The following is a 16,197-nucleotide window of genomic DNA, read 5'->3' as shown; positions in this document are numbered from 1 at the left end:
CCACAACTAGATTGAAAACAAGGACTTGACTTGGAGCTGAGCTGCGCCCCCCACAATTAGATTGAAAAAACAATTTGACATCCTGGAAAAACATACTGTTCCCTAATATTCCTCAATTTAAAAAATCCCATATAGTAATAAACAATATTTCATTTCCCCTTAAACAGTGATATTTGTTATTTCTTTCACATATTATTGCATTGACCTGATGTCTAAAACAACGTTGAACAGCATCCTTTCTTGTGTTTCACCATTATCCGTGATGCTGACTACTTAAGATAAATTTGTAAATAAGTGTATCTCCCTTTTCCTATTTTTATACATATTTTTAAATAAGGAATACTTACTTAATTTCATAAAATTCCTTCTAAATACTCTCATTCTTTATAAAGAACCAGTTCTTGAATTTTTCAGCTACTGTTGTTATTTTCTAATTATGGCCTCTTTTCCCATTTTTAAGGTTTGTAGTTATTGTTTTATTTCCAAAATCTTAAAGTTAAATATTTAGTTAATATATTTTCTATACTAAAAAAAAGAGAGCACTTAGGGGTATGGATTTGGTTGGGTACAGTTTTAGCTACTGAAATTAATCAACAGTCATTACTGGCAGGTGGTCAGTGATATCAAGAACAATTTTTAACTTAACACAAGAGAAAGAGTCTAAAGTATTGGTCCCTTTGCATGGAATTTATACTCTTAGATACATGTGTACAGATCACAACATGTGAATTTATTAAAAGTTATCAACATCATATCCAAAGTTAGTTCTTAGTGATCTATTATAGCTGTATATGGTTGTTCATTTCTTTTATAAAAAAGGAAACAAAACATTACGAATTGAATTACCATATGACCCAGCAATCCCTCTCCTGGGTATCTACCCAAGAAATCTGAAAACATTTACCCATAAAGACATGTGTGCTCCAATGTTCATTGCAGCTTTATTTACGGTGTCCAAGACATGGAAACAACCAAAATGTCCTTCGATAGATGAATGGATAAAGAAGTTGTGGTATATATACACGATGGAATACTATTTGGTGGTAAGAAAAGATGAAATAGTACCATTTGTGACAACATGGATGGATCTTGAGATTATAATGCTAAGCGAAATAAGTCAGACAGAAAAAGTAGAGAACCATATGATTTCACTGATATGTGTTATATAAAACTGAAAACAACAAAAGAACAAGACAAACAAATGAAGGAACAAAAACTCATAATAGACAGACAATATTTTAGGGGTTACCAGAGGGTAAGGGGGGCCAAGGGCTCTAGAAGAGGGTAAATGGTGTCTAATATATGGTGATGGAAAGAGAACTGACTCTGGATGGTGAACACACAATGTGAGATATAGATAATGTATTACAGAATTGTACACCTGAAATCTATGTAACTTTACTAACAATTGTCACTCTAATAAACTTTAATTTAAAAAAGTAAAAGCTTGAAATTGCTATGATTCTGAAGGCTCTTACAAATAGTTGAATTTACATATAAGCCAATTATGTTTTTTTAATAAAAGAGTAATTGATATGATATCAAAAGAGGAGTAAAATATGACATTATAAAATATGTGGAGGTTGGAGTAAGGGCAGAACTAAGTCCATAATTTTAGATCTACTGCAGGTACACCAGAGCTAAATAAGAAATGTTAATTATTCACATTAAGTATATCTCAAGTGAGAAACAGTGGTTGAATATGATAAAATTTATTATAGGACTGTAGAATTCATACAACCTAAATTCCTTAAGGCATTCAGCACTTGTACAGTTTTGTGGACTTCACAATACATATATCAGTGAGAAAAAAATCACTGCATTAGTGAAAATAACTTCTTTATGAAAAATTTTCACATATAAGTCATATCTATTACAGAGCACCTAACAGAAATACAAAGATGTAATTTCTAAAACCAGGAAATAAAAAACAAAAAACTTAACCATGTTAAGAGATTTGACATGCTTTACACAAAAAAGACCTAAAACAATTTTAAATATATAAATGTAAAGCATGCTCTACTATATGACTGAGTGAAGAGCTTTAAAAAAACATAAAAGATGGAATTTATTGTCAGGATGTTAGCTGACACATTCATGCTGCTTTCAGAAATCTAAACCCTATAAATTCAAAAGAAAAATATAAGAATTATTTATTTCAGTTTCAAACAACAAGCAATGCCAGTTAAACTAAAAATTGACAAAAGTTTGCAGTGGTTAGTAGCCCCCCCCCCCATTTTTTTAATATAAGGAATAGAGTAAATGCATGAGTAAATATCTTGAGTATACCACACACTTTAACGTTGAAGTCATATTGTAAATCTTCGACTTCTTGTTACTAAGGATACTCTTTTTCTCACTCTTGACAGATCTTGGTTTCAACAATAAATTCATTGGGGAAGTGTCTAATCTTCCAGCACTTATCAATGGCGCGTTTATTGAAACCTGTAAGGAAACACACACAAAAGTGGCTGCTTAATTTAATTTTTTAATGTAAATGAAAACATACCTAGATTTACTCTCCACTTTTTCCCTGTACTCCACCCACATTCTCCCTCAATGTCCCAATAACACAGGGTAAAGGAAGGAATAAATTGCCTACCCAGCAAGAGGTCTCTTCTACGAAGGCGGAAGGATTTGCGGTTGTTGCAAAGTTGGTAAATAAAGATGCCAAGGTTACTAACATCACGAATCTCCTCCACAGCAACCAGGTCTTCACGAACCACATAAGTGTGAGGCAGGTATTTGCCACTCTAAAATTTTTTTAAATATTGAAATGAGAATTTCTTAAAAACACTGTATAAATCCTTACCCGTAGCAGATACACTTTTTTGAAATAAAATGTTTTTAGAGCAGTTTTAGGTTCATGACACACTTTTTATTTGAAAATTATTTCAATGAGATGGAATGTTTTGTGTTCAAATCATTATTTTTTTAAAATGAGGAAGCAAAATTATTTATAAATGCTTATATAAAAATTTGACATCCAAAATACATACTGCCAGTTTGCCAAAGAGCTCCACCAGATTCTTTGGCGGCATAACAATGGAGGTATTGAGAGGCATCAGATAGCAGTTCCCCAGCAGCAAGTCCAGGTAAGCAGTCATGCCCTGTTGGGGAGAAGAAAAAAGTTAGGTATGATCTAGAGAGTATCAATTCTGCAGATTTTCCAAATACCATTAAAACAAGCCGCTACATCCATTCAAAATTAACTAATGCATATTCAATATCAAAAGAATGAAAAAGGCTTTGGGGCAAAGCAATTTAATATTTAATATTAAATATTAAATATTAAATATTAAAAAATTTAATATTTACCAATGAACTAAGAATAAAAAAGAAAATTCAGAAATACCTATAGGAATGAGAAACCCACCTTCTCAAAGTCATGAATAATTGCTGCAGGGTCACTATCAGAGAAACTGGGGACAGGCACATCAATGATAGCAATGTTGTCATCCTCACGAATGTCAGCCTCCTCGGTCACAGGCAGGAAGTAGGGCTCTCCCCCTTGAAGGGAATTTGTTGGGTCCTCAGAATCAAAGAAGCACATTTCTCCACGGTAGATGGTACTCTAAAGGACAAAAAAGGAAGAATTAAAACCTTCTAATATGTACCACTATGACATTTGAATCATTTCTCATGCTCGTATCAATTCATTGTGTCATTTGTCAAGCTGAGGACTGTTGATTACAGTTATCACCATAAAGACTAATGAATTTAATAAACTAAGGGTAATTTGAAAACTTTCCCTAAACCTTCATTTCTCTGGTGACAAACACCGAATTATTTAAGTTGCTACTAAATGTATGGCAACCATGTTTCCCCGAAAATGAGACCTAGCTGGACAATCAGCTCTAATGAGTCTTTTGGAGCAAAAATTAATATAAGACCCAGTTTTATTTTACTATAATATTATAAGACCGGGTCTTATAATATAATACAATATAAGACCGGGTCTTATATTAATTTTTTCCCCAAAAGATGCATTTGAGCTGATTGTCTGTCTAGGTCTTATTTTCAGGGAAAAACGGAATTAGTAATCTAAATTATAAGAATTGTAATTATTATTACCTTGGGCATGAAGTACTTGTAAATGCAGGCTCCACCAACAATAAGTCCTGCCAAGATGAATGAAAGGCCTAGAAGAGTAAGCATGCATCTCCCAGAGGAGCCCTCTTTTTCCTGGGTAGCAACTTGGAGCTCCTATTTATTAAAAAAAAAAAAAAGAAAAAGAAAAAGAAAAACGAGATTGTACTTTTAGACATATAGTCGCTTTTGTGTACAATTTACCTCTCTTAAAACCCAAGATATTTAAAAAAGATGTTATTAAGTCATCCTAGCTTCAAATCATTTCAAGACAGTTTCTGAGTTTAATAGATGTAAAAATCTCTAATTATATTAACCTTCCTCCTGGCATTTCCAGGAGAAAATATAAATACTAAGTTATTTCAAAACACACACTTCTAGAATCAGCTGAAAATAACCATTCATTTATGCAAGGAGTTATCCTTTTTAAATAAATGAAAGTCATTACTTTTGAGACTTGTACCGTGATATGATCACTAACTTTCTGGCATAAAATTATGTTTCTTTATTATAATTTTTTTTTATAAATCAACTTGTTTGCCAAAGGTGAATTAATATCCTTTGATTTATTAACTGATTTTCAGAAATCTGGTTTTTTTAATTAAGTTTTATAGGAAGAGTTCTATATGGCAGGTATATGACATTTCCCCCTATTTTAGAAATTAAAATATTGAAGGCAAGATATATTTCACAATGTTCCTAATTTTAATGAGAAAGTAGTCTTCCTAATGTCACCCAATGCTCTATAGCTGTGTACTGCATGAATGAAATAATGTTTTCCAAGTTCTGGGCAAAACACTAGATTTTAAAATACGGCATTTGCCATAGGAAGGCATAAAAGCTGTGTGTTTAACAGTGACTGTAAAATTCTGTTAAATTCATAATTTGTTAGGAATTGGAACAAAAAAGATCCAAAACAAACAAGTAACAGATTAACTCTGTAACTTTCCCAAGGCAGTAGACAAATGGGCCCTCCAATCCCATTCTTACATGTCACAGTATTCCCTAAGCAGCATTATTACTCAAGGGTAGAATAAATGAAGTCAGAAAATCGAGTCTGATAATCAGAGAGTAAATCATTCAGACTAGTATGTAAGTAGAATTGTTTTAGTTTTTTCAGGCCTTTAGCGCCTTACCAGGGGAACTACAATAATGTTTATGGGGCCTATTTAGCCTCATTAAATTTGGTGAATACAAATGCATGGATTCTAAGGAGAGGGAATCATTTGATAAAGGATTTGTCAAAAAAAAAAAAGATTTTTCTTTAAAATTCAAAGAAATCTGGTATTCACATTTCTTAGCTAAATTTATGTTAAAGTTAAACCCTTCATTTATTCTCAGTAAACCTTGAAGGCTTTTCCTTGTCCCAATAATTTTCAAAAGAAATGAATTACTTTTATTAAAAAAAATCTAACCTATGCTTAATACTACAAAGACAGAACTGAAGATTATGATGTGAATCACTGTAATCTAGAGCTAGAAGCTTAGAAATTATATTTTAGAAGTACAGAAAGATGAACTGACTTACCTATAAGTCACAAAATAACTTAATTTGAAATTCTCAAAAAAATGAATTCCTTTTTTTTCTTGTCACTGAGATATGAGAAGAGCAATTTCCACTGCAATTTCATTTATCTTTCCAATAATTTATGGAATTTATTATTAAGCAAAGTCTAAGTATTAGAACCTCAATTTTATAAAAATTTCCCACCATACTAGGAATAAAGTTTTTTTTTTTTTCATTTAAATTTGATGGAACTCAGGGCGGTGGGGGGCTGTCGCCATAGCTAATTTCTCTCTGAACTGTATTTTAAAGTCATCCTATATGACCTCTGACGTACTTTTCTGTTGTGTTCAATCTCTGATAAGCTAATCAATACATCACACAATAATGTGTCAAGTATTATTAAATCAAGGTCCGATTGTGGCCAGTTGAAAATCCTGTGGGAGCTTCTCCAACAACTAACAAAGAAATATAATCATAGAGCAAATGCTCATTTTTGTTTAGTCCTCATCACACCACAGGTCTGGCAGAAGTATTAGTTGCCTATTAACTGAATCCAACTACAAGTCATGAAGTTTTTGGTGGTGAGGGGAAAAAAAAAAGGATTACTGTGTGGCTATATTTAACTACTGGCATCTAATTAGACCTCCCAAAAATCTAGCCATGTTTTATTTACAAAGTAAGTAGGACAATTACATATTTGACTTTCTGTCATTTAATCAAAACCTCAACAATGCAAGGGGGTGTAACTTTTGAATTCTGAAATGTATAATACACAAAAGCTAGTTTGATTGCTGGGTTAAATATTGAAAGTTTCCATGACAAAAATTCTGCATAAGCACATTAGCATTTCAAATTGTGTGCATAATCAGTTTTATTACATGGATTCTCCATTCACTCAGAGCACTTTTCAAATGTTCACTCTGAACAAAAAAGTTAAAACTTTATGGAGAGAACAAAGCAGCATAGATCTGCAAATCCCAACATTGCACAGATTTTGTAGAACAAGAAGAAAATGCGACTGTGCCTTTTAACATTGAGATTTTTCTGAGGAAAATGAGAAATAGTTCACAAACACTGAAAACACGTTAGATGTTTAAAGGAAGTAGAAACTGGACTAAGTAAATAATGCCTAACATTTTTTTGGGGGGGGGGAATGCCCCCAGTTCCTGGCAATGTTAAAAATTTAAATTACAAGGTTGGACCTGCTTCAGATCTCTCTATGGGGATATCACTCAAAAAGGAAGTACAGAAAGAGGAAAAAAAAAACCCTCCAAATTTATTTTTATGGAAGAAGAGTGTTTTCTTTAGGAAGTGGCACTCTGAAAACATACAAGGCTCTTGCAATTAGAGCACAGTGAACATCCCAAATTCAAATTACGACCAACCTCAATTTTGACAGCTCCTTCAGCGAATGCTTAACGTTACCTATGACCAGAGAGAAAATGAAAATATACACGGACGGGCACAAAAACACACCTGTCCCAGTTCATATATTTTCGAGTCAAAGTTGCCTTTTGCCGCACCCCTGCCCCCACAAACACTCAGCGATCCTAGAAAGACTTACGTAGATGCATAGAACTTCATACATGTCAAAACTAAAGAGTTACATATCTTGCTCTTGATCACCGAGTGCCCTGTGGAGGCTGTGTGGGGACCCTGGAGCTGGGGACTGGGTAGCGTGCCTCTCATTGATCCCCAGTCGCCCACATATTCCCCAGGGGAAGGTAACATGGGGTCCCAAAGGTTCTCCTCAAATTCCCTCCAACATCCCTCCTAGATGTACAGCATGGGCTGGAACCAACTGAACGTGGCGAGACGTGCTGGGATGCTAAGGGGCGTGGGACACCGCAAAGGGAAGGTGGCACGACTAGACAGATCAGGGGCTACTGAGCAAACCTGAGGGACATCACAGAGGACACCGGGAACAGAGGAGCTGCGGGGCAGCTTTCATTTTGTCCTCTATCACTTTCCCCCTTTCTTCCTCCCAAACCACCCATTCCCCACTTTCCCAACCCTAGCAAGCAGGCAGGCAGGCAGGAGTGGAGTGGGAACAACTACCTTGCCAGTCAGGATCTGAGCTCGGACCGTACGGCTTACGAGGGCCTCCACGTCCTGCCGTGCCTCTTCTTTTTGCACCGCCGTGGGCGTGTTGAAGGCGATTTTCACCATTGTGAATCTTCGGGCTGCGCGGTAAGGCGCGGCTCGAATCAGCGTCCTGGGCTGCAGGTTGGAAGAGGAGAAGATCGCGTTAGCCCTAGCAACACCTACTTTCTCTTCTCCTTCGTCTGCCTTATGCTGCTGCAAGCCCAGGTCTGAGGATACTTATGACGCAGTCCCAAGCTGGGTGGGAGACCGTGGGCGGGCCCAGGGAGGGGCCAAGGGAGGAGCTGGAGGGGGCCCAAGCACTGGGATGGGGGTGGGGGTTGTCAGTGAGGGAAGAGGAGAGCCCATGGCCCGCTGGGGCTGGACATGCCTCACCTGCACTCCAGGCATGTTTCCACCCACTCTCTGCACCCTCGGATAAGAGCAAGACAGGAAGGAAGCCTGCGTGTCGTGTCTTTCTGCCTCTGTCCAGGCCACAGTAGCCCCTGACCCTAGATTCTGTTTTCCCAAACTTGGGCTTGGCCCCCCGCGGCCAGGAACTGTAACTTGGCAGAAACCCAAGCGTGCTCAGCTCTGCACCCACCCAGGTCCCCAAAGCACAGTTCCATGACTGTTCTGTTCTTTTATAATAATACCTTCCCTTTAAAGAACACTCAGAAGCCCGTTTATAGTTACTTGGTTCATTGTCTCAACATTTTTTGTTTGTTTTAATTTTAATTTCCCAACCTAGAGCAATGCTAAATCAGAAATATAGGACTCTCACCTCCTCCACTCCCCATTTTTGCAGGCAAGAAATGATGAGACATAGAGGAGGATGGAAAACTCATAGTGAATCTCTGACATAATCCAGGTCTTTTCACTCTTCCAGGTCAGGGAAACCAGAGAAAAGTCTCAGCAGAGCTTGTCTTCAGCCACCAGCTGTGAAATCTGCAGGGAAAAAAAGCAGGGGTATGAGTGTACCTATGTGTTTAGGGGGGAGGAAGTGTGTGTGGAGGATACAAAATTCACCTAGACAGCTAACCCAACTCTAGTGGAAAACAAAACAACTATCTCAAAAGTGATAATTTAGAAATCATTATTAGAACATTTACATACGCAGCCAGTGTAATCATGCTAGTATTTCTTCACAATCAGTTCTCCCTGGTTGGTAACACAGATAAAGAACCTCCCCATGTAAAATTCATGCTGTGGAGTTTGATTACTGGGGGTGGTACTGGTAAAGAGTTTATAAATAGTCCTGCTGCCAAAGACAGTAGAGTGGTCTCTTGTATGAAAGCAGTAACACTTACCAAGAATCCAGCTTGTGCTAGAGAATCCCCCATCTACTCATATACTTATTAAAGGGACTTGAATATAACAGTCACCATCCATCTGTTCAAGAAATTCCAGGTTGGAGTTTTTCCCACTGAGGTTTCGTTGACTCTGAAGCCCACTGCCTGTCTCTACTGTGGGAGCTTTGTGAAGACAGCCTTCATTTTTGCGGATAGGCCACAGATGGGAAGGTAGATGAAGGGGAACAGTGGGGAGCCTGTGCCTTAAACAGGGTCAGATGTTTGAGTTTGCTTAGAAATATTGGTGTCTTATGTTCTTTCACTTATTCTTTGGTCAAGTCTGGCCACTATAATTTAACATTTATCAGGGAACTTTTAGTGTAGGCTGAGGAAATCTCAACTTCCCTAGGATGTTTCTCTTTACAGTTACCTTGTGTTTTCCATCCCTTTTGTGACAATTCAGCTCAGAGTCTGTGCTAGTCTGGCCCTGTGATCCACACCACACAGTTCACTGAACAAATTGTCGCTTCTACACATTTACCTACCAAGTGCAAGGTGCTAGTTGAGATATTAATATATTATCTTATTGTGTCTTCCCTGGAATGTGGTCAGACAGAAAGGGCGGGGATTATTTCCATTTTTCAAATGAATAGACCCAAAGTCTGGTAACAACCAAAGGAGTGTATGATTAATTGCTGGATATGTGACATTGAGCAAGTCACCTCATTATCTTGAGCCTCAGTTTCTTCCTCGGTAGAATGGTGTGATATTTTCATCCTGTTGCTATGAGGATCATTTAGGATAATGCAGGAGGAAATACCTTTTCAGTTATGAAAAGAATAGGAGAGTGAAATGGTTGGTTATGCTAGGATTCAGATTTTAGTCTGTAACATACCCATGTTTCAAGGTTATAAGGACAATCTTTTATCCTTCAACTATTCTTTAGCTTCTAGGGCTGCTTAAGACCCCCAGTATCTGAATATAGGTTGCCTTGGAAATTATCAGACCTCTGAGAATAGTCACAAAAATCATCATGTAACTTCCTTGTTGGATTTTTTAAATTATTTTTTCAGTTACAGTTGACATTCAATATTATTTTAGTGCCAGGTGGGTACTAGACTAATCAGAGTGATCTCTGCATAAATTATATAAATGTCTCTGTTGGATTTTGAAAAATTTGTCTATCTCCTGTTTCTTTATGCCATGTCTTCTTTTAAAAATGTCACTAATATATCTCTAAGTGCTTTTGCTGCTGTTGAACATGTGATGCAGGACATAAGTAGGCAGATACTTCTGTTAACCTCTCAAATAAGTAGTACTTGTGTTAGAATCACAGAGTAGCAACAACACCCATTGTTAGCATCCATTTCAGGAAGGGAAAATAGTTCCAGCGTGTTTTTTTAATTTCAAAATATAATCTGCCACTTGCTCATTGGGCTGAAACCTGTAGAGAACATATTTCCGTCTACTAAAAAATGGTTCTCATTGGCTAAGTTCTTTCTTCTGCTCTCTCCTTCCCATCCAAAACTTCTTGTTTCTTAGAATCAATTTCTCTCACTTTCTTGTATTTGGAAACTGTGGGGATCTGGCTACCATGCCAATTTCAGCTCACATTGTTCATCATGTCTGAATGTTCACCATTCAAGTTTATAAATGACTTCCCTGTTCTCACATGCCAGATGATGACTAAATTATCAGAACTTGGGCTGAATGGAACATGGCATACGAGTGGATGCTAAACAATGATGTAAACTCTCTTTGGATGATCTGAAATTACCAAAACTTCAATCACACAAAAATAAGGCTACTATGATAGCATCTATGATACCATTCATTCATTATAGATAGCATCTGTGATGCAATTCATTCACTAACTCATTTATTTATTCATCAAATATTTACTGAGGGTCTACTACCTTGTACTGTGATTAGCCATCGGAATACAGTGGTGAGCAAAGCAGACACAACATTGCACTTATATAGCATATCACCACTGTACCCGTGGCAATGACATACTTGTCACAAGTTTCCAGGTTTTGTAGGGGGAACACTGCTCTTTTGCTGTAGAGTGGGATATAGCAATTATACAAAGCAGCAGAGTAGTTCTACCTATAGCCAGTGACACTAGGAATGTTTAAATTTTGAGCTCATCTGCAATGGCTTCACACCTAATTTAGGAAGATTAGTCTGACAGCAAGTTGGACTGGGAAACCAATTAGGAGGCACTCTCATATTCCAGGTGAGAGGTGGTGGAATACAATGATGATTACAATATTTGAAATAAAGGGACAACTTCCAGAGATATTGAGGAGCCATACTTTATAAGGTCTGATGCTGGAATAAATCATATGAAGGAGAAAAAAAGAGAAAATATAATTCTGTTTTGAATGACTAGGAATGCAAATTGGGGAAATGATGGTGCCTTGTGTAGCAATACTAAAAATTTATTGAATACATCATATGTTAGATTTCTATACTAAGCCCATTAAATTATGTCATTTAATCTTTATTACTACCCCATGAGGTTGTATTATATTCCCCATTTCATTGATAAAGAAATTGAATTTCCAAGAGGTTAGATGACTTGCCCAAGGTCAAATTCTAACCCAGGTGGTCTGATTCTAGTATTTATACTCTTAATCACTACATTGTCTGGCTACCACTAAAGGAAATATGAAAATCGATAAGGGGGCTGGCTTGAAAACAGGGGAAATAATCAGCATATTCTTCAGAGAAATGAAGCATGATTCTCTGCCCATATGCAGATCCCTGCCTAGGATTTTGCTCATGACTAAAAGCATTTGACACCCTTTTAAAACTTTGTTCGCCATGGGTTCATGGTATAGGCTACTTACGTTGAAGCATATTTCTCCTGAGTTGTGAAGGTGCTTCTGTCCATAGAAAAGCAGAAATGGAGAGCTGGCCAGCCATCTGCTTCTGGTATAATTCCAGGAGTTTGGTTTTACTCTTAAAGAGTCAGGTTATTTTCTACCACCATTTCCCTGCATATGTAGCTCAGTCCTGGGAGCATAGCTAGGGGTCCTCACACAAACTAATGGAGAACACTCATTTTCTTGAATAGATTCTTATTTCTTGACTCCATTTAAAGTGTTTTTTGTAGGCTAGTAAGCTACCATAGTAGGAGGATGCAATGTTTCCTTAAATATAAGAGTAGATTTTATCATCTCTTCACAATGATGTGCTTATATCTTCAAGGTTAAGAGGAAGTTTTGCCTACCCTAATTTATAAAAATCACTTTTTTTGTCATTTTTGGGCAACTTAAAAATCTAGTGAACTTATTTGCACTTTCAAGGCACCTTTTCTAAATTGTGTAAAAGTTCTTATCTTGTTGCAGACAATCTGGGGTATTTTAACAATAGAGTATGAATCAATATCTGAACATGTCTTATCTGATCAGCTTAACAGAAAGTTCCAGTCCTGAGTAATACAAAGGAAAAATTCAAGTCTAGGCCCAGGAGTGCTTTTGAGAATTTCCAGTTGGTTCAGTTGCTCCATAATATATTACTGAGCAGATACTAAGATGTCTTTTTTACTTCAGAGTTATGTTTCTATTCAGTGAAAACATAAAGATTTGTATTTTCATTAATGATTGTTAAACCAGATATTCTTTTTACCCACATATTTAGTTTTGTTGGTGGATCAACATATTCTGCTCTTAGTTTTGTCTTAACACAATCCCAAGTTGTTTTACGACACATGAATCAACTTGATTGTTTTTGAAATGTAATTTGGTTTTTGATTTTTATTTCACTATTTTTAAATTAAAGCCAATATATTAATATTCCAAAGTCTTTAATTATTTCAAAGCATGGTGGTATATTGTAAATATTGAGGACAAAAGAGCATATACAACAAGGAATGTTTTAAGACTGTTGTCAGGTCAATGGCACAGTTTACAAATTTAGTCAGATCATAATTGGAAAATACAGGTTAAGAACTTCCTAACCAAAACTCAAGGTCCACTGAAAGTACTGCTTATATTTTAGTGGAGTGGCTATGTTTCTATGCTAGTGCAAATGGGAAATCTTGCATAAAAGAACACTGCAGTGTGTGACAGCCTCTCTACTATTTTTTTCATTGACACATCAATTATATCCCTGACTTTCAAGTTAGGGGAATTAATTTCTAAGAATTTTAATACTTTTGTTTCAGCAATTGAAATTTGTAATTGCTTCTACCATATTGAGAAGAATCCTATGCAATACTATTGTCCACATAGTCTGGGAAGAAAGAGTTCTCTTCTATGTTCTATTTATGTTGCAGTTAACACAAAACAAGTGTCCTCTTTCCTCACATTTAGCATTAGGACTTATAATACAAAAGATTCTACTAAATGAGGTAGATTAGAATAATGGCATTTATAAATAGAAATACCTAATTAAACAAATGCCAACACCCATTATAAATAAGGAGAAGCTTTTCCTTCCTCCACTGTGATGTTACTCCCTGACCTTTAAACTATAAGAAGGCCTTCTATTTACTTGGACTGTAAAGTGCTTGATTCTCCACTTCTGTCAAACTTGCAAGGCAACTAGAGGATTATCCCGTCGTAGTGTACTCTTACTCAATCTCCCTTTCAGCCCCCTATTTTGGTTGAAACTTAGTCCACTGATACTGATATCTAATTTGGTAGTTTATTTATGAAGAGCTTGAGAATAAATCAATTCTCAATTGATGCCAATAATTGTTACTGAACACCAGTGAGGCATGCACACAAAAGAAAAATGCTTGTATATTTAGAAGTGATGCAGGAAATTAGTTCACTCAGGAGGCAAGTATATCCTATGGAATTGTGAACCCATAAGTCTGGGAAAAGGAAGTGATGACTGATTAACAATACGTAATATCCAATAAATACTGTGAAGAATATGCTGAGACTGTGGGCAGAATATAATTCTGCCATCAACACAGCAATTTCTTCCAAAGACAATTCTGCAAGAAAACAATATTTGAATTCCAAATCTTCATCCCAAATACAGCCAGAAATCTCTCCCCAGCAGTTCAAAGTAAAGGTTACTATCCCTGTTTATACAGGAAATTCAAAGAAGCCAAAAATGTCTCCCAACAAATCAACTAAACACATAAATTGTTTTCTGTGTGTGTGCGTCAGCGTGTGCATGTGTGTTTTAATTAGCATATTCTCTTGAGACTAGTTTCTCTAAATCACACCACCATCCTAAGCATCCAAAGAAGTTTGAACTGGAATTCTCCAAAGCACATCTATTATACTTTGTATATTGATGGTGTACAGCATATGATAGTAGATTCTTCCCATCACATACTGCACCTTAAACTAGAAGAATACTGACATCGGTCTTATTCCTTAGTCCTTACTAATATCATCTTCATTTTTGTGTTTTCTATTTGCAAGGGTGTCTGTGGTATTTATATTTCTGGCTTGCCTGCCTGGTGGAAGAAGGGCAAAACCAGTTCTAAGGGATAAATCAAGTCCCTGTGCTTTTGTATTGACTGACAGTGATTCTGGGACTCACTTTTGCTAAGAAAGAATGAAGTAGGTTTGTATGTTATACTATTATAAATACCATCTTCTTCTATAGTCAATTCCACACACACACACACACACACACACACACACACACACACAATCTTTTACCTCTATCAACCTCTAACTCACATTTGAATCCTTGCCAGCATTTAGTTCTTTGCGTGCTACAAAGATGAGACCCAATAAAATTGTTGAATTGTACTGAACCTGAAGTCCATAGGCAAGCAGTCAAATTCCAAACATCATTTAGTAAAGCAGATGGGACCTGCTCTGCTTCCGTCCAAACACTCTTTAGGATCCCACATTGACTTTTCTCCTTCAGAGGTGGCTCCAATTGATACTCATGTGATTCCATCTGTATCTTGTATTCTTAAAACTTGATGAAACAGTGCATAATATATAGTGCACCTTGCATTGGAACCATGCAGCACCCTCAGGAAATCTTAAACACAACCATCTCCTTGGAGATAGGTATACAGCAAAAATCTGTTCACCCATTAAGTCTCACTTTCTCCATGGTCCTTCCCTGAAGCATAGTTCTCCCATTCTTTGACCTCCACCGAACCTAACTTCATACGAACTCTTTCTTCTGTTATTTCATGTCACTGTATGTGACTATGTTCCTTCTCCTTAACTATACTACGCATTTCGAAAGAGCAGGGGCTGAGTCTGATGCTTGCTTTGTATCTCCACAGTGTGTAGTGTGAGTCTGAGCAAATATCTAGTCAGTGTACAGCCAGACTCACTGGTTGTGTTAGTTGTTGTCAACTGCTTCTCTGGGAAGAAACAGGGCACAAGTAAGTGGAAAATCAGGGGGGAATTATACTGCCTTTACAATCTCTTTGAATCTACTGATTAACAAATCTACAGTGATCTTTTTTTACAACTCTGTAAACATACATAGCAACTCTACATAGCAACTCTGTGCTATGTAGAAAATACAGAATTATGAAGAATACTATCTTCTGTAAAGATGTTTAAAGTCTTGTGAAGTATAAAAGTAATAGATTTCATCAGTACAGAATGACATCAGTTTTACATTTTTGACTTCATTTGATCCTACAAAACTTTTATATTTATCATGGTAGAGCTTATCAACATTCAATGTTTCTTTTTGCTTGTTTGTTTGTTTTTACAACCAATAAGCTGTTTCAGAATGTGAGTGATTTGGTAGACCAAATGGATTTGCTAATCTACCCATCCTCCTGAATTGAATTTAGCCCCTGGCAGGTCTACTCCCTAGGGTACACCTGCTCTTGACCAGACAGAATGCTCTCTACCTATGGCTCTGAGATTCAAGGAGGAAGAATGTCCCTATTCCTAGATTCACCAGTAGAGGTGAATCTTCTTGCTTCCATGGGATGGAGGAAATAGGTGTGGGTGAGGGCAAAATGCAAGAAGTTCTTCTCTAAGTAATGCTGCCTATCCATATGGAAACAGTAGAACTGGGAAATAAATGTTCATTACTAACAGATACCTCATTGTATATTTTTTAAAAATATTCCCATGGAGGTATATTTGACACTCAACATTATATTAGTTTCAGGTGTACAGCATAATGATTTGATTTTTTTAATTTTAATAAAAAATACAGCTAACATACAATATTATATTAGCTTCAGGGGTACACCATAGTTATTCAACATTTATATATCTAAAGAAGTGATCACCATGGTAAATCCAGAACCATCTCACACTG

General features: G+C 36.5%; 1 protein-coding gene across 2 annotated transcripts; it reads right to left on the bottom strand.

Moving 5' to 3' along the window:
• Positions 1–1,332: 1,332 nt before the first annotated feature.
• On the bottom strand, positions 1,333–8,040 carry ITM2A (integral membrane protein 2A). 2 transcript variants are annotated; one of them, XM_033109498.1, is made up of 6 exons: positions 7,652–7,934; positions 4,075–4,206; positions 3,377–3,574; positions 3,000–3,110; positions 2,603–2,753; positions 1,333–2,445 (listed from the first exon to the last, which is right to left on the bottom strand). In XM_033109498.1, exons 1-6 carry the CDS (start codon positions 7,763–7,765, stop codon positions 2,357–2,359), a joined length of 795 nt encoding a protein of 264 aa, XP_032965389.1. In that variant the 5' UTR covers positions 7,766–7,934; the 3' UTR covers positions 1,333–2,356. The 2 variants fall into 2 exon arrangements, with proteins under 2 accessions (XP_032965389.1, XP_032965397.1); XM_033109506.1 differs by having other exon boundaries at positions 2,247–2,445; positions 7,655–8,040.
• Positions 8,041–16,197: the final 8,157 nt, after the last annotated feature.

The sequence above is a fragment of the Rhinolophus ferrumequinum genome, chromosome X, assembly GCF_004115265.2.
Source record: "Rhinolophus ferrumequinum isolate MPI-CBG mRhiFer1 chromosome X, mRhiFer1_v1.p, whole genome shotgun sequence".
Lineage (NCBI taxonomy): Eukaryota > Metazoa > Chordata > Mammalia > Chiroptera > Rhinolophidae > Rhinolophus > Rhinolophus ferrumequinum.
Note: the sequence above shows the minus strand (reverse complement) of the source record. Positions and strands in the feature narration are given on the sequence as shown.